Source organism: Salmo salar, chromosome 11 (genome assembly GCF_965601325.2).
Source record: "Salmo salar chromosome 11, fSalSal1, whole genome shotgun sequence".
In the NCBI taxonomy this organism is placed as follows: Eukaryota; Metazoa; Chordata; class Actinopteri; order Salmoniformes; family Salmonidae; genus Salmo; species Salmo salar.
Genome location: NC_138301.1, coordinates 98,414,461 through 98,441,616, shown reverse-complemented (window position 1 = coordinate 98,441,616; position 27,156 = coordinate 98,414,461). Strand labels below are relative to the sequence as shown.

The 27,156-nt window shown below is 42.2% G+C and overlaps 1 protein-coding gene across 2 annotated transcripts in view; it reads left to right on the top strand.

Moving 5' to 3' along the window:
• Positions 1-27,156, top strand: part of gpsm1b (G protein signaling modulator 1b) — a 61,922-nt gene that overhangs the window by 4,920 nt on the left and 29,846 nt on the right. Inside the window, exons 1-9 of one of the 2 annotated variants that reach the window (XM_014128694.3) lie at positions 8,570-9,567; positions 12,185-12,406; positions 13,138-13,273; positions 13,504-13,646; positions 17,421-17,544; positions 19,367-19,482; positions 19,814-19,969; positions 20,318-20,426; positions 22,082-22,196. In XM_014128694.3, coding sequence (XP_013984169.2) covers positions 9,419-9,567; positions 12,185-12,406; positions 13,138-13,273; positions 13,504-13,646; positions 17,421-17,544; positions 19,367-19,482; positions 19,814-19,969; positions 20,318-20,426; positions 22,082-22,196 — 1,270 coding nt within the window. In that variant the 5' untranslated portion in view covers positions 8,570-9,418. Of the gene's footprint in view, positions 1-8,569; positions 9,568-12,184; positions 12,407-13,137; positions 13,274-13,503; positions 13,647-17,420; positions 17,545-19,366; positions 19,483-19,813; positions 19,970-20,317; positions 20,427-22,081; positions 22,197-27,156 lie in introns of those variants that run through there. The other variant, XM_014128695.3, reaches the window with a different exon arrangement.

Below are 27,156 nucleotides of genomic sequence, written 5' to 3'. Positions count from 1 at the left end.
ATAACTCACTAACTAGTTTAGGATATGAACAAAATGTGCACACGTGGCTACATGCAGCTCTTGCTTTGATATCAGAACAAGCGCATCTACTCAGGACCACAGCTGTAAGCGCAGTTCAAGGTAAATGGCATAGATCCATATATGGCAATGGTCTATTTGCATATAAGCCTACTGCAGCTCTGACTGGTTATTCCGCACCGGTCTGTGTAGAGTACGGGCTGAGTTGTGTGCAATAGAATCCAACTCCGAAGCATTCTGCCTATAGCAAAATCTCTTGCATGTTTTGTTTCGGTATGTTGCATTGAAATTGGCTAATATTGTGTTGATCCGATCACAATTGCACAGTAAAGGGAAACATTTGTAGTGTTAACTAACAGGGAAAACTCTAAAAAGTTGAGTAAAATGAAATCTCGTGCTTCTCTCAGTGGGCTGATATTTCTTCCATGTACTGCACGGCAGTCTTGGAGCTATTGCTCGTCTGCGCGCAGCTTAGATGGAACAATGATTCCAATGAGCAAAGTGATCATGCTGTTTGTATGTGGCTGCTGTGAAAGATAATTGTGTTTGTGTGTGGTCAGGAGTGTGTTCATTCCGCCGATTCTGTTGAAGAACGTTTCTTAAATGGAATCAAATGGATCCAATAGATACTCATGTTTGGAACAGTTGGACTAATGATTACACCCTAGATCAGCTAGATGCAGGCAAGAGTGTGCAAAGCGTTATTGAATGTGTCATTGTCTGCCACCTTGATTACTATATCTTTTCTCTCGACCTGTGCACCTACGTTGTAAACTTTCATTCATAGGCAAGGTTGTAGCATCGTCATGATGGGTAGATGGAAAATTACAGTATCATGTAGTAGACTAAACCTAACGATCTTACATTGAGCTGGGTGAATGGGAAAACTAATGACAAGTCAATCAATATGCTGTAATAGAAATAAGACCATGCTCATAAAAAAAAGAATCATCCTCATCTTAGACAGCACGACTGCCACTGGTGGGTGGGTGTATGTGTGTGTTTGTGAGTAACGGGACAAACACAGATGAGTCAATAGCAGGTTATTGTCTAGGGTGACTTTTTCATCACAAGCCAAACAAACCCTACCTCTCTTTCATCTGTCCATGTTGTCTGTGCGGGTCTGATTGACATGAATGGAGCCCTATGCATTGAAGGCTTTGTGGGCAGTGCAGACACAACGATGCTGGAGTATGGAGAGGTACAACTCTAAAGAGGTGCTTCAGACCCTCTCGGTTTCCTAATGATACAGTAGATGACTATTCATTAGTCCCAGAGCTAATGTTTGTGTTCCTACACAGAGCTGAAACACTGTCTGGCACTCCATCTGTCCGTGATCACGAGGTTTACAATTCTTTTTCCATTATCTATTGCATTCAATTGATGTAGATAGACTGCAAGAGGATTCAGTCGACCTCTATATGGCCCTGTAATATCCTCAATGAAAGTGCGCCATAGCTTTAAAATCAGTCTGTTTTGAGAGGCATTGAAAATATGGCAAATTAGTATTGCTTTAATGTAATGTGATATTGTTTTTTTTGTTGGTTACATTCCTTTAATCTTTATCAATTTTTTTTACATTTTAGTCATTTAGCAGACACTCTTATCCAGAGCGACTTACAGTAGTGAATGCATACATTTCATTTCATATATATATATATATATTATTTTTTGTACTGGCCCCCCCGTGGGAATCGAACCCACAACCCTGGTGTTGCACACACCATGCTCTACCAACTGAGCCACAGGGAAGACAACTTTCATGCACAGTAATATCTGTTGACACCATGTAATAATATGTAGCGAGAGAAAGAGTGAGAAGGAGAAAACAGGGATCAGCCAAAACTGAGACTTAATGAGGAGAAAAAAACATTGAAGAGTTTCACTTTGGTCACCCTGACAACCAGCCTTGCCTCTGTAATTATGGGTGGATTAATACTCGGAGCACAGAGCTCCTGAGCCAAGCAAGAATCCAGTAAAGAGAACAGTACATTATCATAACACCCAGAATCATCTTAAAACCCATACATGCTAATAATGTAAGATATATTTCAGTGCATTTCTATTGTTTCTTTACCACCTTTGTTTCTATTTGTCTTGTCTGTCATTCTGTCTATGTTGCTCTCCCTCTCTCTCTCTCTCTGTTGGAAGGTCAATGTTAGTCACACACATTTTTTTTGTTAGGATTTGGCATGGCTTTCTCTCTCTCACTAGTTCAACTCAACTGTCACCAATGACTCTCTAGCCTCCTTTCCAGGGGAAAGGTCATGTAAAAATAACTCTGATTACGCAAACAAAACAAAGACTTATTTAATTTTTATTGGCACTATAATGCTCGACTACTGCTGGGGTGTGGATATGGAGCACATAGATGAAGCATCTACCTGTTTAATTGGAAACGGTGTATATATATTATATATTAAAAAGTATGTGGACACCCCTTCAAATTAGTGAATTTGGCTATTTCAGCCACACCCGTTGCTGATAGGTGTATACAATTGAGAACACAGCCATGCAATCTCCATAGACAAACATTGGCAGTAGAATGACCTTACTGAAGAGCCCAGTGACTTTCAACGTGGCATCGTCATAGGATGCCACATTTCCAACAAGTCAGTGTGTCAACTTTCTGCCCTGCTAGAGCTGCCCTGGTCAAATCAAATGTATTTATATAGCCCTTCTTACATCAGCTGATATCTCAAAGTGCTGTACAGAAACTTAGCCTAAAACCCCAAACAGCAACAATGCAGGTGTAGAAGCACGGTGGCTAGGAAAAACTCCCTAGAAAGGCCAAAACCTAGGAAGAAACCTAGAGAGGAACCAGGCTATGAGGGGTGGCCAGTCCTCTTCTGGCTGTGCCGGGTGGAGATTATAACAGAACATGGCCAAGATGTTCAAATGTTCATAAATGACCAGCATGGTCAAATAATAATAATAATCACAGTAGTTGTCGAGGGTGCAACAAGTCAGCACCTCAAGAGTAAATGTCAGTTGGCTTTTCATAGCCGATCATTGAGAGTACCTCTACCGCTCCTGCTGTCTGTAGAGAGTTGAAAACAGCAGGTCTGGGACAGGTAGCACGTCCGGTGAACAGGTCAGGGTTCCATAGCCGCAGGCAGAACAGTTGAAACTGGAGCAGCAGCATGGCCAGGTGGACTGGGGACTCCCAATCACAGCCAGTTGTGATACAGCCTGGAATCGAACCAGGGTCTCTAGTGACGCCTCTAGGACTGAGATGCAGTGCCTTAGACCGCTGCGCCACTCAGGAGCACTGTGGCAAGCCTTCCCAGAAGAGTGGAGGCTGTTATAGCAGCAAAGGAGGGACCAACTCCATATTAATGACCATGATTTTGGAATGAGATGTTCGATGAGCAGTTATCCACATACTTTTGGTCATATAACTTGTGTTCAGGGAAGGACAAGCATACTGTAGATAGGTCACAGCCAACATCTGGGAACTTTATGCAAGGCAAGAGACATCCAAGTAACCATATTGTTTCTGGGAAAGAGGAGATCATTTGACCTCTGAATTTATAAATGTATTTTTAAAACTCTCGTTTTAATATAGGGAAAGTATTCCTTTTTAAAATGTCTTTCGAAAGGAACATTGAACATCTAATAGTCAAATAATAGTGTGAAAGCAGGTGAGCTGGTTCTACTCTTTTTGGCCGTTTTCTGGTGTTTTGTGGTGGGGAAACTGAGCGGGTCGAGCATAACATGTCAACCCTGTTACCCATAGATAGACAGGCTAGAAACGTTTTAACAATTGCATTTTTTTTTGTGAAGCTTCCATTCAATTGCCCCTTCCTGTTGTACACAAGAAGCTTCCATTCCCCCTGTCACAAGTGGGTTCATGGCTGATTCAAGATGAAATCGTCAACCCTGTTACGGTCAACCCTGTTACTTTATTTGGTAATTAATAGGCCCTTTTTTTAAATTCAATTTTACCTCTTGAGATGGGAACTTGTTTTTTATAAAGTTGAATTTGTGCTCTTTATGACAATGTAAAACTTTTGTAAAATCGACTTATCAAAAGGCACCGACTTGATGGAACAACCCTACTGCTTTGTGGCTCAGAGGCATGATGGTGTTTTATGACACATGCTGTGTGATTATTGTTTGTCTGGAAGGTTTCTAAATTCAGTGGTTTAAGCTAACATCTCTCTCTGTGTGTGTGTTGTAATTTCCTTACCCTCAACTATAATATAAAGTAATTCATGAAGACAGCCAATGTAAAAAAATGTAATGACAAGAAACATGCTAAAATAACAAATTCCCTCCCTTTCCAGACTAAACCATAATTCCACTACCCATTTTAGCACACCGAATCACAATATCTGCAATAAGACCACATGACAGATTTTTCTACTGGGATATTATGGCGACTCAGTATTGACTTAGTGTTACTATGCAGAGACAAACCGTCACTGAGGGAAAATATTATTCTTCTTTTTAAAATACTATCTTTGGCCCTGAGTAACCATGGCTCCCCTTTTGATCCCACCAGAAACGAAATGTCCTTCTCTCTGGTGTACGTCTGGCATTTCTTTGGACCTCACTCCTGGAGAGGACTTTATACTATTGGACTGTTTCAGAGTTCATCTTTGGAGGTTTATCCTGGCTCAGATTGGGTCTGTGTTCAGTAACCAAACAGTGTGGAACGTTGCAGATAGAAATACTATGAATAGAGCTGATGTGATTCCTTGTTCTAACAGAGGCGTGTTTATTCTACATAACATACTGTATCTCTGTCTGAACATAACAAGATGTTGCATCCTGCTGAATGCACCCTTGGCTGCTTCAGTAATCTTACAGTGCAAATGACAATTCGGATATCAAATGCCTGGGTAAATATTAAACTAAACCTTGCCTATGTTAAGTTATAAACTTTTTGTTAGCTCCCTCGGAACCCTCATAGTCCTAACTCATTTTATGATCTGTTCTTCTCTGGAAAACATCATTCACGTTTTTCCCCCTGTGCTGAATAAATGTTCAGGCCACACAGCAAAGCGCAAAGACCAATATACAGTAACTACTGATATATGTGTTATGGGAATTAAGTTATCAATGTTCTTAAACCGAACTTCAATGAAACTACTCAGTCTGCCCCCCCAGAGTGTGTAAGATTCTGGTTGAATGACGCAGATGGAGAACCAGCCTACAAGGTTCAAAACCTTTTATTTATGAGAGCTCTGAAATTCATACAATGCACACAGCCTTTTATATTACCACACACACCCACACACACACAAATGAACTTACATCAGTAGAGAACTCCACCCCGCTTTAGGCGGCTGGATTTTTCCACAGTACCCAGACCACCTGTCTCCTTATCTTTTGCCAGCCTAGCCGTTTTCGGGCAGTTGTTCCCCTCCCTAGGGAGGCCCTGTTCCTGTTCCTCTCACAAGGTCGTCTTATCAACTATGCCCTGTTCATTTTGAAATAGTAACAGTGTCTTACTCACACACAGTATTGGAATATAGTTTTCAACCCATTATTATAGCCTTATAATTTTGAATACATTTCAACAGGTTATATGGTTTCTGAGTGAAATCATTTAGTCAAACTTTTAATCATATTTCCATTGCAATATGGTTTAATGAGTGTCCTCCTAAGTCTGTTTATAACGTAATTTGGCCTGAATGGTGACTGTCTGACTGATCTACAAATAATAATAAGTAGATCTTTTAGGATGCAAGGTGATTTGTAGATCAGTCAGTCTTCAGTCACTACCTGGTAAGTCTAGGTCTTCCCTGTGGCTCAGTTGGTAGAGCATGGTGTTTGCAACGCCAGCATGGTGTGTGCAACGCCAGGGTTGTGGGTTCGATTCCCACGGGGGGCCAGTACAATTATTATTATTTTTTTTTAAATAATGCATTGAATGAAATGAAATGTATGCATTCACTAGTGTAAATCACTCTGGATAAGAGCGTCTGCTAAATGACTAAAATGTAAATGTACTTCCTGGTTGGCCTACTTGGTCGTAAATCTCCAGGCTGTGTTTTCAGGGCTCTGACCTGTCTCTGACCATACGGTCAGACAGTGGCACAATCGTCTCAGCACTCTCAGCTAATTCCCCTTCTCTCTTTAATCCCACTGGACTCCAATGCTAATGTGGCATCATTTGAGATTAGGCTAACTACAAGCATGAAAGGCTGTGGTAATGCAGTGTAGGTTGCAGTTTATGATTTTAAAGAACGCAAACCAGACAAAACCAAACTCTTGCCTTTTCACTGGCAACATTTTTAAACCGTGTTCCAGTAAGGTGGTGGTTAAGGGATGTTCAGAATTCTACCATTTTACTAACCAAGACAAAATAAGAAATTTAGGGCTACAACAGTAGCTAGCCTATGAAAAAGCTGAAGGATTAAAAACATTGAGAGGAACCTGAGTGGTGTACTACGAATCTAGCTAGATGTACTCTGGCTTTTCTGAAGTTACCTATCTATAGCTTCACATTCCAGCTCAGGCTTTATCCATATTACGAAGGTGGATATTGCTCGTCCGCCTGTCGCTAACTCTAGCAGGCGTGTGCATGTTAAACATGGCTAGTTGAACGCCAAACTCTTGAACCATCAATCTACGGGCGAGTCAGTGCCACATTGTTATTTTAACTGAAATCAACATGAAAGAAAAGTTATTTAGCAAATTCAGGAAGCTATGGTGTGAAATAGTCTATTAGAAGTGCCGTCTCTTTTCTTTTATTAACTTATGTATCGTTAAAGCCGTCTTTGGTGTGCATATCAATGCAGGAGCAACTTCCCATTCCTATAGAGGAAATACTTGTATAAAGTCATACAAAAGTTTTACTGTGCGTGAAGTTCTGTCATTACTAAATATGTACTGTGATAGGTATTTTAATGTTACAATTTTTTTTACACAAAAAACATTTGAATTAAATATTTAAAGCTGCATTATGTAACTTTTTGGGGTACCCTACCAAATTCACATAGGAAATGTTAGTTATAGATCTGTCATTATCATTGAAAGCAAGTCTAAGAAGCGGTATGCTTCCCAGTCTTAAGTTTTGTTTCAGCTTCAAACAGCTGAAAATACAATATTTTGGTTTAATGAATAGATACTGTATAAATTCACAGCAGTTTAGATGGTACAATGATTCTCTATACTAAACATTGCTTGTTTTGTCACAAACTGAAAATAGGCAAAACGTTTGAATTTTAGCAACCATGAAAGGGGCGAGCGATTTCTGCATATTGCACCTTTTAATCAGTTGTCTTCCTCAAATGAAGGGGATGATGACGCAATATTTGCGATAGGGAGGGAATCTTATTTCATTGGTCATCAACTTGCGGCTCAGACACTTCATTCTGGCTAAGTGGAGTTAGCCTGCCCTGAAGGAGGTTCGTTCTGAAAGATTCATTGCCATAGCTTTTAGCCAGGTACTATTGTGTCACTGGTTATCCTGAGTTGAACTCAGTTGACCAAAGTTAGCTTGCTAACTCCTTAAACCAGATTCGTAGTACACCACTCAGACCTTTTGAGAGGGAGCCCATCCTCCTATGGCTGGCTAGGCATAGCCATCAAGGTCAAACAATTGTCAGGTCAGTTTTAAGTGCACAGTGTTTCCCTCTCATCTTGACCACCAGCCATGAGAGCCCAAAGATCAAAGACAAGGCTCTGGGGTGTGGACATGGAGCTAATAGAGAGACACTGGCCTGGTAGAAATCATAACCTAGCCTACCCAGAAGCCAGTGCTGTGATCAGACACTCAGGTCACTGCCCCTTTGTGATCACAAGACAGCAGGAGTGCTCAACCCCAAAGGCCCAGCTGTCTGTGATGATTTGGTAATTCATTGATTTCCATCATTTGTTGGCGTAGGGCCTGAGACTATGTGGACCCCTATGTCACAGTATACCAGAGGTTTTAAACCCGTTTCGGCGTTTTCACTTATGTTTCTTCTTCTAAAAGGAACAGAAGGATATATGAGGGTTGAATGTAGATTTCTCTCTAATCCTCCTCTTCAGACTATAGAGGCTAAAGGATCCATCTAAGCTAAAACTTCTTAGCCCTCTTATCTTACCCAATTCTAACCCAGTAACCCTGGGAGACCAACAGCCATTGTGTCCTGTTTTCCTTTCGAAGCCTGTACTTCTCTCTCTGTTTCTCTTTGCCAATCAAATGAGAACTGATAATATAACTCAGGCTCTTTTACTCATCAAAATCACCCTAATGCAAGAAATAGAGCTGCCAAAAATATAATGTCAAATATTCCAGATTTAATGGGATCAAAACCAATTGTGTACTGACTGCAATTTGTTTCGGATATGTAAACCTGTGTTTATCTTTAGTAAAGATATCAAGGTTATGGGTGTGTGTTGGGGGAATGCAATCAAACTTTCTTCAAATATATTCTTCCCCATGTCACCTCCCTGCTTTTCACCTTCTACCTCTGGGACTGGTCAGTGCCAGACCATGTGCTGTGGGCCTGTTAGAATATATGTCAGGGTCAGCAGATAGCTGGATTAGACCATACTGCCTGGATTGCTGTGTCTCCTCCACAGAGGAGCTGCAGGTCATTGGATTAAGGTTCGGATTAGATTCACTCACTCACTCACTCACTCACTCGGGAATTGGTTCTGCTGAGACGCCGGTGTCACACTGTCGTCACACACTGTCACCCAGGATCCTCGCTCCAAGACACTTCCTCTTCTCTCAGTGTGGCTCAGCAGAAATAGATTACAGCACTCAGTCACTCAGTGCTGGTTGAGAGATGGACCATAAAATACTACCTAGGCAGGACAACACTATACAGTCATTTACTGACTCACCTATTAACCTGCCTCTTACAGTGCTTCTGTAAGATTTGTGGAATTTTACTTTTGTGGATTTCCATAGACATCTGCGGTGTTGAAAGGAGTAACTTTGTGCTTTGTTAGGAGTTTGTGGCTTCCAATTTCAAGGTATTTTTGGGATCCTTGTCATTGTTCAGATCGCTTCAGAGGTTCATCATTAGTTATTGGGCAGCATTTGAGGACACCTGAGGAACAGATGTTATCCTTGGATTTAAAGCGTGCATAGTATCTCCAATGGGTTTCTGTCCAAGTGGTCTGGCTGCACTGTTGCTGACATTGGCGTATTCGACTACTGGAATAATCAATTGAATCTGATGTGGCTGTTGGACATCTGCTTGCATATTGACTTATCGGGAGCACAGAAAGCCATCTCAAACCTGGTTTTGTGTGTGTGTGTGTGTGTCCTGGTTGGAGCAGAGTATTGCTATGTTTTTCTCCTGGATTCTCTAGCAGAACTCTAGGGTAGAACATTAGCATATGTGACATTTTGCATTCATGTTCACCTCCACCCTAAAGTTTCACCTCACGACACATATCCCTGAGGCTAAGGAGTGCCTTTCAGTGCCTTAAGTTGACCTGGTACCCCATGTCGTCTGACTCTTGCCATCTCACCGGGGCCCAGAGAGCTGTGTGCAGGCTGGTCCACCGGGGCCCCAGACCGCGGGCCCTGCTGAGGCCCATAAGGCTGGAGCTGGGGGTGTATGTGGAGAAGACCCGTACTAAACAGAAACACAGGTATTGGTGTCCTGCCGACAGCAGGCTCAGACGTAGCACTTTATTTCACTGTACTATTATGCTAATTCCTCAAGATAAAGCATAGATGCTGACTGCTACTGTATAGGTTGGCTACTTATTTCAAGTAATTCCATTTCCACCCTATTTGGGACAAATCAGTGTCAGGTGGTGCATAAGTCATACATCTTACAGAACTTAATTAACAAGTTGTTTATGCCAATGAATCCCTTGGAAATTGATGCAAAGGAGTAATGTTTTGGTAATAATGCCATGTTATTTGTAATTAAATAGCAGCGAAGTGGTGTACTGTCAAATAAATAGCTACTAATCATATTTACATCTAGATTAAACTGTGGGGCTAATATACACTCAACTCTACAGTGAGCTGGCTGAAGAACCAGTGTCATGTCTTTTGCGTTTTTAACGATAACATAACAGAATCCACATTGGCTGGTATTTTAATTTCAGTTGCTTTCATCGTACTGTAACAATGATTTTCAGATGACTGTGGGGGAAGGTCTTGGAATGGACTCAGGAATGAGGCTTGCTGAGCGATTATGCCAGATTTCTGTGGAATGGACTTCAGACCACGGGTGCTAAAAGAATGAAGTAGAACTCGTTTTCCTTGAAAACAAATGTCTGTCACTGCGCTGTATAATCATATTAGGCTTTGAGGCATTGTTGAAAAAGCAGTGGAAGTACGATATATTTAACTTTACAAATATTGTGGACAGTTTTGTATGGCAAAAACTGTTATATGAAATCCAGGAAGAGGCTAGGCATATTATGTAACAATTGTAACTAAACTAAAGCATTCTGGAGGCAGTGGAGTGACTGTGTACATCAGAGCCTTGTGACCTTGCTCTACAGCAGTTGTTTCTGGTGTATACTGTAATTGTATTATATTGACTAAACCCAGAATCTTCATAATTGTACTCTTGGGCTTCATATTGCTGAATGTTATTTAGCTTGGACAAAAATACAGTGTTTGATTGGGCAAGGAAATCCTCTGTAAATTTCTCCAAGGAGCATGTTCATTGGGCATGAGGTTTTGTGTGTAGTGACATGAATTCACTCTCCTTCCTTATTGTCAGCGTGGAGATTAGGTGTTTCCTATTGTTTCACTCTAATCACTCCCACTAATGCATTTAAGACCTGCATCACTATGTGTAACCTTTATTTAACTAGGCAAGTCAGTTATGAACAAATTCTTATTTACAATGATGGCCTACCAGGGAGCAGTGGGTTAACTGCCTTGTTCAGGGGCAGAACGACAGATTTTTACCTTGTCAGCTCGGGGATTCGATCCAGCACCTGGCCGAACGCTCTAACCACTAGGCTACCTGCCGCCCACAGCCTGGTTAAACCCAACTGAAATAGTGTGTGTGGGCCGAACAGCTCTGGGAGGATGAGACACTCCTTCTCAATGCAGGGAAGGAAAGATGTCAGTTATCTTTACCATATAAACTGGACTTTAAACAGTCGTGTTATGGAAAAATAGACATGCGATAAAGGTGCTGAAAGGACAATGTCTCCAAGGTGCTCATGTCAGAGTGACAGTGATTCTTCTAACACTCTTGCTGTGGTAACTGCACAGTGACATGCATTCAGACACTGTTGCCATGGAGACATTTTGGAATAAACTTTTCATTGTCATAAACCAAGTTTCCATCCACAGTGTTTATGCGAGTAAAGTCATACTGTAAAAAAAAATAATCATGACATCTGTGATGGAAACAGGTCGTATTGTAAGTCGCTTTGGATAAGAGTGTCTGCTAAATGACGTAAATGTAAATGTAATGCTACAATTTTATAAATGCAGACAGATCAGTTGTTTGTTCGACATGGTGGTATCTTTTTGTTTTGGTAAAATATATTATGTGGGAAATGGTGGTGGAAACACCTATGTGCAAATATTGATATAATAACCATCATATCGAAGTAAATTTGGAGCCACTTGATGGTGTAATGTGTGTTCCTTCCACTATGACTCGGGAAACCATGCAGTTTATTAGGCTACAAATGAAACAAGTTATGATGAACTTCACGGGTTGGTGAAAGTGCACGGTGATATTGATGTTCCTTTCCAATAAATATTGAGGGTCTTATTCTGGTGACATGATGATTGATGCTTGACTGCCTTATCCTACCCGCACTGTATCTTTTAGCTGTTGGCTAGAGCACCAGCGCAAAGACCAGAGTAGGCACATTTGATATTTAACACAAGTTTGGGACAAAATTATTAGTGGAGTTGAAAATGCAATAGAAACACATTGATCTTTAGGTTTTTATTTGCTACATGAAAACGTAAGCGAAAAAGTACATTTTGTGTGCACTACATCATCACGCACTGACTTTTATCCGTTTGGTGGAAACAACATGAGCCGTTTTCTTTCTATGGATTTTAGAAGATTCATGAGCCGTTTTCTTTATATGAATTTTAGAGTATTGACATGAAAATTTGTCGCTAATTGGATGGAGACTTAGCTACTGTGACAGAGTTTTCGGACACCATTGCCATGGTAACGCCAGAGGCACAGTGTTTCGGACTTGCTATAATACGGATGTTATTTCTCACTTTCTCTCTGTGTGTGTGTGTGTGTGTGTTTGTATTCAGGATGGAGGCTTCGTGTCTGGAGTTGGCGCTGGAGGGAGAGAGGCTGTGTAAGGCGGGGGACTTTAAAGGTGGGACAGCGTTTTTCGAGGCGTCTGTGCAGGTGGGAACAGAAGACCTGAAGACCCTCAGTGCCATCTACAGCCAGCTGGGCAATGCCTACTTCTACCTGAAGGAATACGGCAAGGCTCTGGAGTACCATAGACACGACCTCACTCTGGCCAGGTGAGGCCACGGAATACCAGGAAACATCATGTCTGATCATGGATTCAAATTGTAGTTGAAGGATTTCAACCAATGGTATTAACATGTTTAAAAGATAAATTGTATAGATTGCAATGAATGTATATTTATACTGAAGTCATTCATAAAGCATAAGAGAGTAAACAGTTATCATTCATTGCACACTGTGCAGAGTGTACTCCTGTTGCCCTGCTAGAAAAATATAAGGGTTTGATACTGTTAATGTTGATGAGAGACCCCCTTGGTATTTAACTCAGATGGCTAAGCCTCTCCTGTGGAGAGGGGTGCAGTTGGTAGCCTAGCAGGGGGGTGATTACAAAGCCAGGGGGCTGCTGCCTTGATAAATTACAATAACAGCAGGACAACTGGAACCCTGTCCTAGGAAGGAAGCTACCTCTCAAACAGTTAGATAATCAATAAAGCTAATATTATAACATTATTGTAATAATTATATATGCCATTTAGCAGATGCCTTTGTCCAAAGCAACTTACAGTCATGCGTGCATAAATGTTTCATATGGGTGGTCCCAGCGGGAATCAAATCCACAATCTTAGCGTTGCAAGCGCCATGCACCTCTAGCTGTGTTATTGTACTGACAATGACCCAATGGATTTGGCAAGACAGCATAAACGGATCTGGATCTCGGGCTATGTACGCATTGATTGTAACTTCAAAACCATGACTGATAATGAGATACGGTCTCTATTCTCAGGACAATAGGGGACAGGATAGGGGAAGGGAAAGCCAGCGGTAACCTTGGAAACACGCTGAAGGTTTTGGGGCGCTTCGACGAGGCGGCAGTGTGCTGTCAGAGACACCTGGACATCTCTCAAGAGCAAGGGGACAAGGTTGCGTACACACACACACATACGCACACACCGGCATCCCATGGATTGGAGGATTGCATCTGTTTAGTACCTTTCATCAGATTTTGAGGAACAGCCTGTTGTATTGAAAATAACTATTGAGTGTGGTCCATGCTATTTTAGTTGAAAAATTCCCTAATGCCTTCCAATGTCTCTATTTGTATTCTAAAGTCGCTCATTTCTTTCTCCCTTTTCCCTTTGTTTCTGACCAGGTGGGAGAGGCCAGGGCTCTGTATAATATAGGGAACGTGTTCCATGCCAAGGGAAAGCAGCAGTTATGGGGCTGCACCCAGGACCCTGGGGACCTCCCACCAGACGTCAGAGATACACTGCAAAGGGCTACTGGCTTCTACGAGTGAGTATTATGCTGTATACAAGTACAAATGTGACAGAACGCCTCGAATTGGTCTTTTGTAGCAAAATTTGAAATTGTGTTTTTTTTACACTGGATAAAAGTAGAAACACAGAGATAACAAATGGAAAAGTAATTCTGCTTTGAAATTTGATAAACTTGTAACCCCACTTTTCAGAAAATGTCCCTTTAATGTTGTGGGACACCTAATGGAGAACTCTTCTTTGCCTACACCCATTCAACATAGTTCACACTCTCTTAAGCCTTAGCCCCACCCATCTCTACAAGCATTCACATGTTAGGCCATGTGCTAAACAATGAGTACAGTAGTGTACATTCAAGGATTCACATGTGAGGCCCTGTGCTGAACAGTGAGTATGGTAGTGTACAACCAAAGATTTCAAGACTAAAGGCTGGTTTATACTACTTTATTGACATGTCTGTGTACAGTTGTTGCAGTGACATCATGAACATTCTATAGTCATTCGACATCAAACTTGTCTTTGTCGTTATGAAATAATCATTTTTAAATAAACACAAAAAAGACAGGCTGAATGACATCAGCAGCCTCGGAGTCCAAAATAGCATAACTGGTGCATGATAACACCAATAAACCAAACCTTTTAAAAATGAATTGAGTATTTGTCAATCTAGCAAACCAGTCAACTAAAAGCAACTTTCTAAACAATGTTTTTTTTTCTTTCTAGTAAATGGTACAATGAAATGGTTACTTGCATAGTAGAGTCTTTGGTTTAGACATGTAGCTAGCTAAACAATGAATCACAATCCCAACTCATAATGTTAACACCCTGCATGAATCTACAGGTAGATAAAGCTAACCAACTAGCTAGGTTCAATGTTAGCTAGCTAGCTTCTCTAGGGCCAGTGGGACGAAATCGTCCCACCTACGTAACAGCCAGTGGAATCCTGTGGCGCGTTATTCAAATACCTTAGAAATGCTATTACTTCAATTTCTCAAACATATGACTATTTTACACCATTTTAAAGACAAGACTCTCGTTAATCTAACCACACTGTCCGATTTCAAAAAGGCTTTACAACGAAAGCAAAACATTAGATTATGTCAGCAGAGTACCCAGCCAGAAATAATCAGACACCCATTTTTCAAGCTAGCATATAATGTCACATAAACCCAAACCACAGCTAAATGACGCATTAACCTTTGATGATCTTCATCAGATGACAACCCTAGGACATTATGTTATACAATACATGCATGTTTTGTTCAATCAAGTTCATATTTATATCAAAAACCAGCTTTTTACATTAGCATGTGACGTTCAGAACTAGCATACCCCCCGCAAACTTCCGGTGAATTTACTAAATTACTCACGATAAACGTTCACAAAAAACATAACAATTATTTTAAGAATTATAGATACAGAACTCCTCTATGCACTCGCTATGTCCGATTTTAAAATAGCTCTTCGGTGAAAGCACACTTTGCAATATTCTAAGTAGAGCCTTCCCTGTAGCTCAGTTGGTAGAGCATGGTGTTTGCAACGCCAGGGTTGTGGGTTCGATTCCCACGGGGGGCCAGCACAGAAAAAATAAAAATGTATGAAATTGTATGAAATGTATGCATTCACTACTGTAAGTCGCTCTGGATAAGAGCGTCTGCTAAATGACTAAAATGTAAATGTAGATAGCCCGGCATCACAGGGCTAGCTATTTAGACACCCACCAAGTTTAGCCCTCACCAAAGTCAGATTTACTATAAGAAAAATGTTATTACCTTTGCTGTTCTTCGTCAGAATGCACTCCCAGGACTTCTACTTCAATAACAAATGTTGGTTTGGTCCCAAATAATCCATAGTTATATCCAAATAGCGGCGTTTTGTTCGTGCGTTCAAGACACTATCCGAAAGGGTAAATAAGGGTTACGCGCCCGACGCGTTTCGTGACAAACAATTTCTAAATATTCCATTACCGTACTTCGAAGCATGTCAACCGCTGTTTAAAATCAATTTTTATGCCATTTTTCTCGTAAAAAAGCGATAATATTCCGACCGGGAAAGCGTGTTTACGTTCAAAGAGAGAGAAAATAAAAACATGGGATCCCCTCGTACACGAGCCTCAGTCTGATGGTCCTCTGATAGACCACTTCAGCCAGCGGCTGGAATTACATCATTCAGCTTTTTCCCGGGTTCTGAGAGCCTATGGGAGCCGTAGGACGTGTCACGTTACAGCAAAGATCCTACATTTTCAATAAACAGAGCCAAGAAGCCCAAGGAATGGTCAGAGAGGGTACTTCCTGTACAGAATCTTCTCAGGTTTTTGCCTGCCATATGAGTTCTGTTATACTCACAGACACCATTCAAAGAGTTTTAGAAACTTTAGGGTGTTTTCTATCCAAAGCCAATAATTATATGCATATTCTAGTTTCTGGGCAGTAGTAATAACCAGATTAAATCGGGTACGTTTTTTATCCGGCCGTGTAAATACTGCCCCCTAGCCCTAACAGGCTAGCTAACATTAGGCTATAACTAGAAATGCAAATGGCTGTGAGAAATGAATAACATTACTACACAGATCATAAAACATGTTAGCTAGTGAGCCAGACAGCCAGCTAGCCAGCCAGCTAACGTTAGCTAGCTAGCTAGCTAACAGTACGCTGTAACTTGGAATAAAAATAACTTTCTGACAAAATTAGAAACTTATAATACCTGAAAATGTAGCTAGCTAGACTCTCTTACCTGTATCAGTGGATGAACGCTACTCCCTCTCTCTCACATATCTAACACATTTTCAGGTATTATAAGTTTCTAATTTTGTCAGAAAGTTATTTCTGTTAGCTAGCTAATTATAGACTGATCATTTCTTTGTTAGTGGGCAAACGTACAAAATCAGCAGGGGATCAAATACTTTTTCCCCCCACTGTGTATGTATATATATATATATATATGTGTGTGTGTGTGTGTGTGTGTGTGTGTGTGTGTATACGCACAATACATATATCCCACTGGGCTATTAGCACCTTCAAAATACTTCTCTGCGGGCAATTAACACTACTTTAATCCGTCTGTGAAGGAGAGGGATAAAAGCGAATTGCCTTTACAGTTTAAAAGCTATTACTGTAGTACACAATCCCTTGTGGAGACACACTGAGATGCTTCCTCGGGCCTTTTGTTTGGTATGGCAACATGGTGACAGGCCAGTTGTCTATGTCAAAGCTTTCATAACTACTGTAGTACTGTAGGCTGCTGTAAACGTTGTGTAACCAGGAGGTACAAAATATACAGTGCCTTCAGAAAGTATTCATACCCCTTGATTTATTCCACGTTTTGTTGTGTTACAGCCTGAATTCAAAATGGATTAAATATTATTATTTTGTCTCCCATCTACACTCAATATTTTTGAAAATAAAATGCAAAAATATATCATTTACATCAGTATTCACAACCCTGACTCAATACTTTGTAGAAACCGTTTGGGCAGCAACTACAGCTGAGTCTTTCTGGGTAAGTCTCTAAGAGTTTTCCACACATGGATTGTGCAACATTTGCCTATTATTGTTTTCAAAATACTTCAAGCTTTGTCATATTGGTTGTTGATCATTGCTAGAGAACCATTTTCAGATCTTGCCTTTAAATTTTCATTGTAAATTCAGGCTGTGCTACAACAAAGTGTGGATAAAGTTGAGGGGTGTGAATACTTTCTGAAGGCACTGTAGAATGTTCACTCCAAGACAACAAAAATGTGACTTTGTGTAAAACACAATTTTGTAACAAACTCAAGTCCTCCTCTCTACTAAAGGATGAACCTGTGTCTGGTCAAAGAGCTGGGCGACAGAGCCGCTCAGGGGAGGGCCTTTGGTAACCTAGGCAACACCCACTACCTGTTGGGAAATTTTGTGGAGGCCATCAAATTCCACAGACAGGTGAGATGCATATCCCTGGGATAGTAGTCAACATCATATGATGTACCAGTAAAGATATATATCTATATATACAATAGTATGACATAACAATTAATGGAAGGTGTTTTCACACTAGATCATTTCACCCCTGGGTGAAAACACATAAGAGACACTGGCCTTTATCTTTGTGAATGAGCTCAATGTAAGTGTATGATGTACTTACAAGACGAACAAGTATCAGTTTCGCAACACAATATTTTTCCATCTATAGGGTAAAGACTAGTCAAGGCCAACAATATAGACACATACAGTTGTGGCCAAAAGTCTGCTGCCTCAGTTTGTATGATGGCAATTTGCATATACTCCAGAAAGTTATGAAGAGTGATCAGATGAATTGCAATGAATTGCAAAGTCCCTCTTTGCCATGCAAATGAACTGAATCCCCAAAAAACATTTCCACTGCATTTCAGCCCTGCCACAAAAGGACCAGCTGACATCATGTCAGTGATTCTCTCGTTAACACAGGTGTGAGTGTTGACAAGGCTGGAGATCACTCTGTCATGCTGATTGAGTTTAAATAACAGACTGGAAGCTTCAAAAGGAGGGTGGTGCTTGGAATCATTGTTCTTCCTCTGTCAATCATGATTACCTGCAAGGAAACACGTGCCATCATCATTGCTTTGCACAAAAAGGGCTTCACAGGCAAGGATATTGCTGCCAGTAAGATTGCACCTAAATCAACCATTTATAGGATCATCAAGAACTTCAAGGAGAGCGGTTCAATTGTTGTGAAGAAGGCTTCAGGGCGCCAAAGAAAGTCCAGCAAGCTCCAGGGACGTCTCCTAAAGTTGATTCAGCTGCGGGATCGGGGCACCACCACTACAGAGCTTTCTCAGGAATGGCAGCAGGCAGGTGTGAGTGCATCTGCACGCACAGTGAGGCGAAGACTTTTGGAGGATGGCCTGGTGTCAAGAAAGGCAGCAAAGGATCCACTTCTCTCCAGGAAAAACATCAGGGACAGACTGATATTCTGCAAAAGGTACAGGGATTGGACTGCTGAGGACTGGGGTAAAGTCATTTTCTCTGATGAATCCCTTTTCCGATTGTTTGGGGCATCCGGAGAAAAGCTTGTCCAGAGAAGACACCATCAGTCCTGTGTCATGCCAACAGTAAAGCATCCGGAGACCTTTCTTGTGTGAGGTTGGGCTCACTCACAATTTTGCCTAAGAACACAGCCATGAATAAAGAATGGTACCAACACATCCTCCGAGAGCAACTTTTCCCAACCATCCAAGTGGTTGTTTGGTGACAAACAATGCCTTTTCCAGCATGATGGAGCACCTTGCCATAAGGCAAAAGTGATAACTAAGTGGCTCGGGGAACAAAACATCTATTTTGGGTCCATGGCCAGGAAACTCCCCAGACCTTAATCCCATTGAGAACTTGTGGTCAATCCTCAAGAGGCGGGTGGACAAAGAAAACCCCACAAATTCGGACAAACTTCAAGCATTGATTATGCAAGAAATGGGCTGCCATCAGTCAGGATATGGCCCAGAAGTTAATTGACAGCATGCCAGGGTGGATTGCAGAGGTCTTGAAAAAGAAGGGTCAACACTGCAAATATTGACTCTTTGCATCAACTTCATGTAATTGTCAATAATTGACACTCATGAAATGCTTGAAATTATACTTCAGTATTCCATAGTAACATCTGACAAAAATATCTAAAGACACTGAAGCAGCAAACTTTGTGGAAATTAATATTTTTGTCATTCTCAAAACTTTTGGCCACGACTCTACAGTACATATCCAAGAAAATATATAAACTTTATTTTGTTCACAGAGACTTTCCATTGCCAAGGAGTTCGGTGACAAAGCAGCAGAACGTAGAGCCTATAGTAACCTTGGCAATGCTCTGATTTTCCTGGGCCAGTTCAACACTGCCACGGAGTACTACAGGTTAGAAGAGACTACAACACTGACACCTAGTGGACATAATGTGTATCAACCAATGAGGCTCAGAGCGCTATGTGATATCATAGACTTCATAACCTGCATGCATTCAAATTTAATCATGTTTTAGATCAATATAATGTATGAAATTAATTTATAATTAAAATGTTTAATTTAAAATAAATTGTTGGAATTGTGTGTGGGACAGTAAAAAACACATTAAATATCACTGTTCTCCTCTTTTTTCATTCATCACCCTCTCCCCCTCTGCATACATCTAATTTCCTCTCCCTCTCCCTCTCGCTCTCCTTCTCCCCCCTCTCCCTGTTCCATCCAGGAAAACTCTGCAGCTGTCTCGTCAGTTAAAGGACCAGGTGATGGAGGCCCAGGCGTGTTACAGCCTGGGGAACACCTACACTTTGCTGCAGCAGTACGAGAGAGCCATAGACTACCATCTCAAACACCTCCTCATAGCCCAGGAGTTCACTGACAGGTACACACACACCTATATGCACACTCGCATGCAGTCACACACACACACACACACACACCCACACACACACACACCCCCCCCCCCTTCCACGCAAGCACACAAGCACCACAGGAGGTTGGTGGCACCTTAATTGGGGAGGACAGGCTCGTGGTAATGAATGGTGCAGAATTAATAGAATGGTATCGGATACATCAAGCACATTGTTTGATGCCATTCCATTTGCTCAGTTCCAGCCATTATTATGAGCTGTACTCCCCTCAGCAGGCTCCACTGACATGCACACAAACCTTAACATGCTTATCATTATGCTGTTTGATTTGTTCCTTCTCTAACTGTATGTTTTGATAGGGTTGGAGAGGGCCGTGCCTGCTGGAGTCTGGGAAATGCCTATGTATCTTTAGGGAATCATCGCCAGGCCCTGCACTATGCCCGCAAACACCTGGATATCTCCAGAGAGGTAACCACTGCATTTTTAAGAAGTTATATTACTGTGAAGTTCATTTTCAGACCAATATAAACTCATAAAAAAAAAGAAACATCCTCTGTCAACTGCGTTTATTTTTAGCAAACTTAACATGTGTAAATATTTGTATGAACATGACAAGATTGAACAACTGAGACATAAACTGAACAAGTTCCACTGACATGTGACTAACAGAAATGGAATAATGTGTCCCTGAGCAAAGGGGGGGTCTAAATCAAAAGTAACAGTCAGTATCTGGTGTGGCCACCAGCTGCATTAAGTACTGCAGTGCATCTCCTCCTCATGGACTGCACCAGATTTGCCTGTTCTTGCTGTGAGATGTTACCCCACTCTTCCACCAAGGCACCTGCAAGTTCCCAGACATTTCTGGGGGGGAAAGGCCCTAGCCCTCACCCTCCGATCCAACAGGTCCCTGACGTGCTCAATGGGATTGAGATCCGGGCCTTTCGCTGGCCATGGCAGAACACGGACATTCCTGTCTTGCAGGAAATCATGCACAGAACGAGCAGTATGGCTGGTGACATTGTCATGCTGGAGGGTCATGTCAGGATGATTCTGCAGGATGGGTACCACATGAGGATGTCTTCCCTGTAACGCACAGCGTTGAGATTGCCTGCAATGACAACAAGCTCCGTCCAATGATGCTGTGACACACCGCCCCAGACCATGACGGACCCTCCACCTCCAAATCGATCCCGCTCCAGAGTACAGGCCTCGGTGTAATGCCCATTCCTTCGACGATATACGCAAATCCGACCATCACCCCTGGTTAGACAAAACCGTGACTCGTCAGTGAAGAGCACTTTTTGCCAGTCCTGTCTGGTCCAGCGACGGTGGGTTTGTGCCCATAGGTGACGTTGTTGCCGGTGATGTCTGGTGAGGACCTGCCTTTACAACAGGCATACAAACACTCAGTCCAGCCTCTCTCAGCCTATTGCGGACAGTCTGATCACTGATGGAGGGATTGTGCATTCCTCGTGTAACTCGGGCAGTTGTTGTTGCCATCCTGTACCTGTCCCGCAGGTGTAATGTTCGGATGTACCGATCCTGTGCAGGTGTTGTTACACGTGGTCTGCCACTGCGAGGACGATCAGTTGTCCGTCCTGTCTCCATGTAGCACTGTTTTAGGCGTCTCATAGTACGGACATGGCAATTTATTGCCCTGGCCACATCTGCAGTCCTCATGCCTCCTTGCAGCATGCCTAAGGCACGTTCACGCAGATGAGCAGGGACCCTGGGCATCTTTCTTTTGGTGTTTTTCCAGAGTCAGTAGAAAGGCCTCTTTAGTGTCCTACGTTTTCATATCTGTGACCTTAATTGCCTATCGTCTGTAAGCTGTTAGTGACTTAATGACCGTTCCACAGGTGCATGTTCATTAATTGTTTATGGTTCATTGAACAGGCATGGGAAACAGTGTTTAAACCCTTTACAATGAAGATCTGTGAAGTTATTTGGATTTTTACGAATTATCTTTGAAAGACAGGGTCCTGAAAAAGGTCTGTTTCTTTTTTTGCTGAGTTTATTTGCTGTTGCCATAATCAGACTAACAATAATCAGACAGACAGTGAAATCCCATACACCTGCAGTCAACAAGGTATTTTTCTCTCTCTCCCTTCTCCCTCTCTCAGATTGGGGACAGGAATGGCGAGTTGACTGCCAGGATGAATGTGGAGCAGCTGATGGAGGCTCTGGGGGTCAACGAGAGTGACCTTTCACCCTGCGGGTCAGAGTTTGAGGTGCAAGGTATGAGGGAGATTTCCTTCTATGGTTCTACCTTGAACTTGTATTTTCAGTGTGAGAGGGAGACTTAAGGCGTCCGCATACATAGGTTTGGTTTGCTCCTAGTGGTACTTGGCTAGGCGAAGTAATCATTTGTGCTCGCATACTCCCTTAAAATAACTTTGCTTTAGAAACGAGAAGAAAGCGGCAATATTACTGTTTATCCCTCTTGAGATGCCGTATAAACAACACAGTACACTTCCTCAAAATAGTCAGAATTAATCTAAGATAACTCAAGAAATCTGTTATGAATTTGGATGTTTTTGCCGAGGAGGTCTTAGTCGCGCAATTTTACGTCGAACCAAGATGTTTGGTGCAGTGTTTCTCAAGTGAAATTTTTTACATGAAAACTAGTCTGTCGTTGAATGACAACAAACACTTCATTGTGGAATCCCTACTGTTGACCAATCCCAGACAAAGAGTCTGAGACTTTCGCCCACCCGAACTTCGGCTTGCCATGTGTGTTTGAACAGCAAACTGCAAACTGTTTCAACTTGGAAGCCTATGTTAAGCTTAACAGTATAGAAATTATGACCACGTACCAGAGTCTGGTGTAGTGGTGAAAGCTCCCAACTTTGGACCACATATGCCCCCTGGAACATAAAAAAAGGAGAACAAATAAATACATAAATGATGACCGCTGGAGTTTTTTTGGAAAAGGATAAGGTTAACCCATAGATATTGGTTTGAGTCTCGATGTGTGTTTGTCCCTTGATGGTTCAGTGTAGGATTTGAGGGTAAGATGATTAACCCTTATAGGGTTCTATATATATATATATATATATATATATATATATATATATATATATATATATACATTTATTTCTAATTCTACCTGGAGCTCTAAAATCATAACATGCTGAACTAACAGTCCAAATGAATCTACTTTTGTTGTTTATTTGAGTAGATTTTAAATTTTACCCGTCTAAACTTTTTTAAACATGAGTTAATCTCTATGTGGATAAGAAATACATATACAAACTAAAGAGGATGGTTATTTCTTTTGATAACTGACCCAGACATACTTTTTCCGGGCGATACTAATGACCATAGTAATAATACAGTGAGGGGAAAAAAGTATTTGATCCTCTGCTGATTTTGTACGTTTGCCCACTGACAAAGAAATTATCAGTCTATAATTTTAATGGTAGGTTTATTTGAACAGTGAGAGACAGAATAACAACAAAAAAATCCAGAAAAACGCATGTCAAAAATGTTATAAAATGATTCGCATTTTAATGAGGGAAATAAGTATTTGACACCTCTGCAAAACATGACTTAGTACTTGGTGGCAAAACCCTTGTTGGCAATCACAGAGGTCAGACATTTCTTGTAGTTGGCCACCAGATTTGCACACATCTCAGGAGGGATTTTGTCCCACTCCTCTTTGCAGATCTTCTCCAAGTCATTAAGGTTTCGAGGCTGATGTTTGGCAACTCGAACCTTCAGCTCCCTCCACAGATTTTCTATGGGATTAAGGTCTGGAGACTGGCTTGGCCACTCCAGGACCTTAATGTGCTTCTTCTTGAGCCACTCCTTTGTTGCCTTGGTCGTGTGTTTTGGGTCATTGTCATGCTGGAATACCCATCCATGACCCGTTTTCAATGCCCTGGCTGAGGGAAGGAGGTTCTCACCCAAGATTTGACGGTACATGGCCCCGTCCATTGTCCCTTTGATGCGGTGAAGTTGTCCTGTCCCCTTAGCAGAAAAACACCCCCAAAGCATAATGTTTCCACCTCCATGTTTGACGGTGGTGATGGTGTTCTTGGGGTCATAGGCAGCATTCCTCCTCCTCCAAACACGGCGAGTTGAGTTGATGCCAAAGAGCTCCATTTTGGTCTCATCTGACCACAACACTTTCACCCAGTTGTCCTCTGAATCATTCAGATGTTCATTGGCAAACTTCAGACTGGCATGTATATGTGCTTTCTTGAGCAGGGGGACCTTGTGGGCGCTGCAGGATTTCAGTCCTTTACGGCGTAGTGTGTTACCAATTGTTTTCTTGGTGACTATGGTCCCAGCTGCCTTGAGATCATTGACAAGATCCTCCCGTGTAGTTCTGGGCTGATTCCTCACCGTTCACATGATCATTGCAACTCCACGAGGTGAGATCTTGCATGGAGCCCCAGGCCGAGGGAGATTGACAGTTCTTTTGTGTTTCTTCCATTTGCGAATAATCGCACCAACTGTTGTCACCTTCTCACCAAGCTGCTTGGCGATGGTCTTGTAGCCCATTCCAGCCTTGTGTAGACCTACAATCTTGTCCCTGACATCCTTGGAGAGCTCTTTGGTCTTGGCCATTGTGGAGAGGTTGGAATCTGATTGATTGCTTCTGTGGACAGGTGTCTTTTATACAGGTATCAAGCTGAGATTAGGAACACTCCCTTTAAGAGTGTGTTCCTAATCTCAGCTCGTTACCTGTATAAAATACACCTGGGAGCCAGAAATCTTTCTGATTGAGGGGGGGTCAAATACTTATTTCCCTCATTAAAATACAAATCAATTTATAACATTTTTGACATGCGTTTTTCTGGATTTTTTTTGTTATTCTGTCTCTCACTGTTAAAATAAACCTACCATTTAAATTATAGACTGATAATTTCTTTGTCAGTGGGCAAACGTAGAAAATCAGCAGGGGATCAAATACTTTTTTCCCTCACTGTAATTATCAACATGGAAAGCCCTATTTAGTATTTTCTGTTTTTTACCAGCCCTGGTTCACATGCAGAGGCACTGCCCAGCTCGCTCTCCATCTCCATACCACACCCCGCCCTCACACAATCCCGGGCACACTCTCGCTCTCTCGCGCACACACACACACACACACACACACACACACACACACACACACACACACACACACACACACGCGCTCAGAAGGAAAACATCCCACCACTCCTCCAGCCAAACTCTTGAGTTGAGAGAGAGAGAGGCAGGACCTGTGATGGGTTCACACAGGATACTTACTGGACGCTGCAAATGGAATTAAACTATAGACTAATAACAATTATAGAAACAGTTTATTTTCAATTTATGTGACTGACAACAATTACTTTACCATAGCTCTTCAGAGTATGAGGTAAGCCTTTGAATTATTTGAATGTACTGTAAATGGTATTGGACGCTTTGCCCTTCTAGTTGCTATGGATCTGTAAAGAATAGTCAAGCGGTTTGAATGCATACTTGAGAAGGCTTCTGTGAAATTCTATAAGCCATTCTCTATTCAATTGGTTGAGGGAGATGTATGTATATGTCAGAGGTGGATTGAGTTTAGCAAAGCTCAGAATAAGCTTTAGAGAATGCATACTTTTGAATGCATACAGAGCCACGGGCTTAGATAAATGATGTATGCAGAGTAATGTCTCATTGTGCTTCTGTCAACAGAATCCTTCTCTGCTGATAATGCATCTTAGTGAATGCATTATGTATGCCCCTCTAAAAGGACCTCTGTAGAAGTATAGAGTCATCATTTCAGCTCGATCGTTCTGAGAATGGATTCAATCCATTGCGGATCAGAGGATGGAGTCATTTAGCAGATGCTCTTATCCAGAGCGACATAGTTAGTACATTCATCTTAAGTTAGCTAGGTGCGACAACCTCATATCACAGGCATAGAAAGTACATTTTTCCCCAATAAAGTAGCTGTCAGTAGTCAGAGCTAGAAAGGGGTTTGGTGGGGGGGGGTCAAGATTCTTTTTGAAGAGGTAGGGTTTCAGATGTTTTCGGAAGATGGGCAGGGACTCTGCTGACCCAGCTTCAAGGGGAAGCTGGTTCCACCATTGGGGCGCCAGGACAGAGAAGAGCTTGGACTGGGCTGAGCGGGAGTTGCCATCCTGTAGGGGTTGGAGGGCCAAGAAACCTGAGGTGGCAGAATGGAGTGCTTGGGTTGGGGTGTAGGGTTTTTGCATAGCCTGAAGGTAGGGAGGGGCAGTTCCTTTTGCTGTTCCATAGGTAAGCACCATGGTCTTGTAGTGAAGACAAGCTTCGACTGGAAACCAGTGGAGTGTCTGGAGGAGCAGGGTGACATGAGAACTTCGGAAGGTTGAAAACCAGGCTGGCTGCAGCATTCTGGATAAGTTGCAAGGATTTGATGGCACAAGCGGGGAGCCCAGCCAACAACGAGTTGCAATAATCCAGACAGAAGAGGACACGTGCCTGGATTAGGACCTGCGCCGCTTCCGGTGTGAGGTAGGGTCGTACTCTATGGATGTTGTAGAGCTTGACCCTGCAGGAGAGGTCTTGGATCGGGCAGGCCTTCCCCGGGAGGAAGAGCAGCGCTGTCTTGTTGGTGAGCTTGAGGTAGTGGGCCGACATCCAAGTTGAAATTTCTGCCAGGCACGCAGAGATGCGTGTCGCCACCTATGTGTCAGAAGGGGGGAAAGAGAAAAGTAGTTGTGTCATCCGCATAGCAATGATGGGAGAGACCGTGTGAGGATGTGACGTAGCCGAGTGAGTTGGTTTATAGAAAGAAGAGGGCCTAGAACCGAGCCCTGTTGGACACCAGTAGCGAGAGTATGTGGTGCAGACACAGATCCTCTCCACGTCACCTAGTAGGAGCGGCCTGGCAGGTAGGATGCAATCCAATAGTGTGCAGAGCCTGAGACGCCTAGCCCTGAGAGGGTGGAAAGGAGGATCTGATGGTTTACGGTGTCAAAGTCAGCGGTTAGGGTCAAGAAGATTGTTCTGAGAGATAACAAGAAAGTTGATCAGAGACAGCACGCTCAAGTGTTTTGAAAAGAAAGAAGGGATACAGGTCTATAGTTTTTGACCTCCAATGAGTCGAGTGTTGGTTTCTTTAGGAGGGGAGCAACTATGGCTATTTTGAAGTCAAAGGGGACACAGCCAGTGGTCAGGGATGAGTTGATAAGGGAAGTGAGGAATGGGAGGTCTCCAGAGATGGTCTGGAGAAGGGGATAGGGTCGAA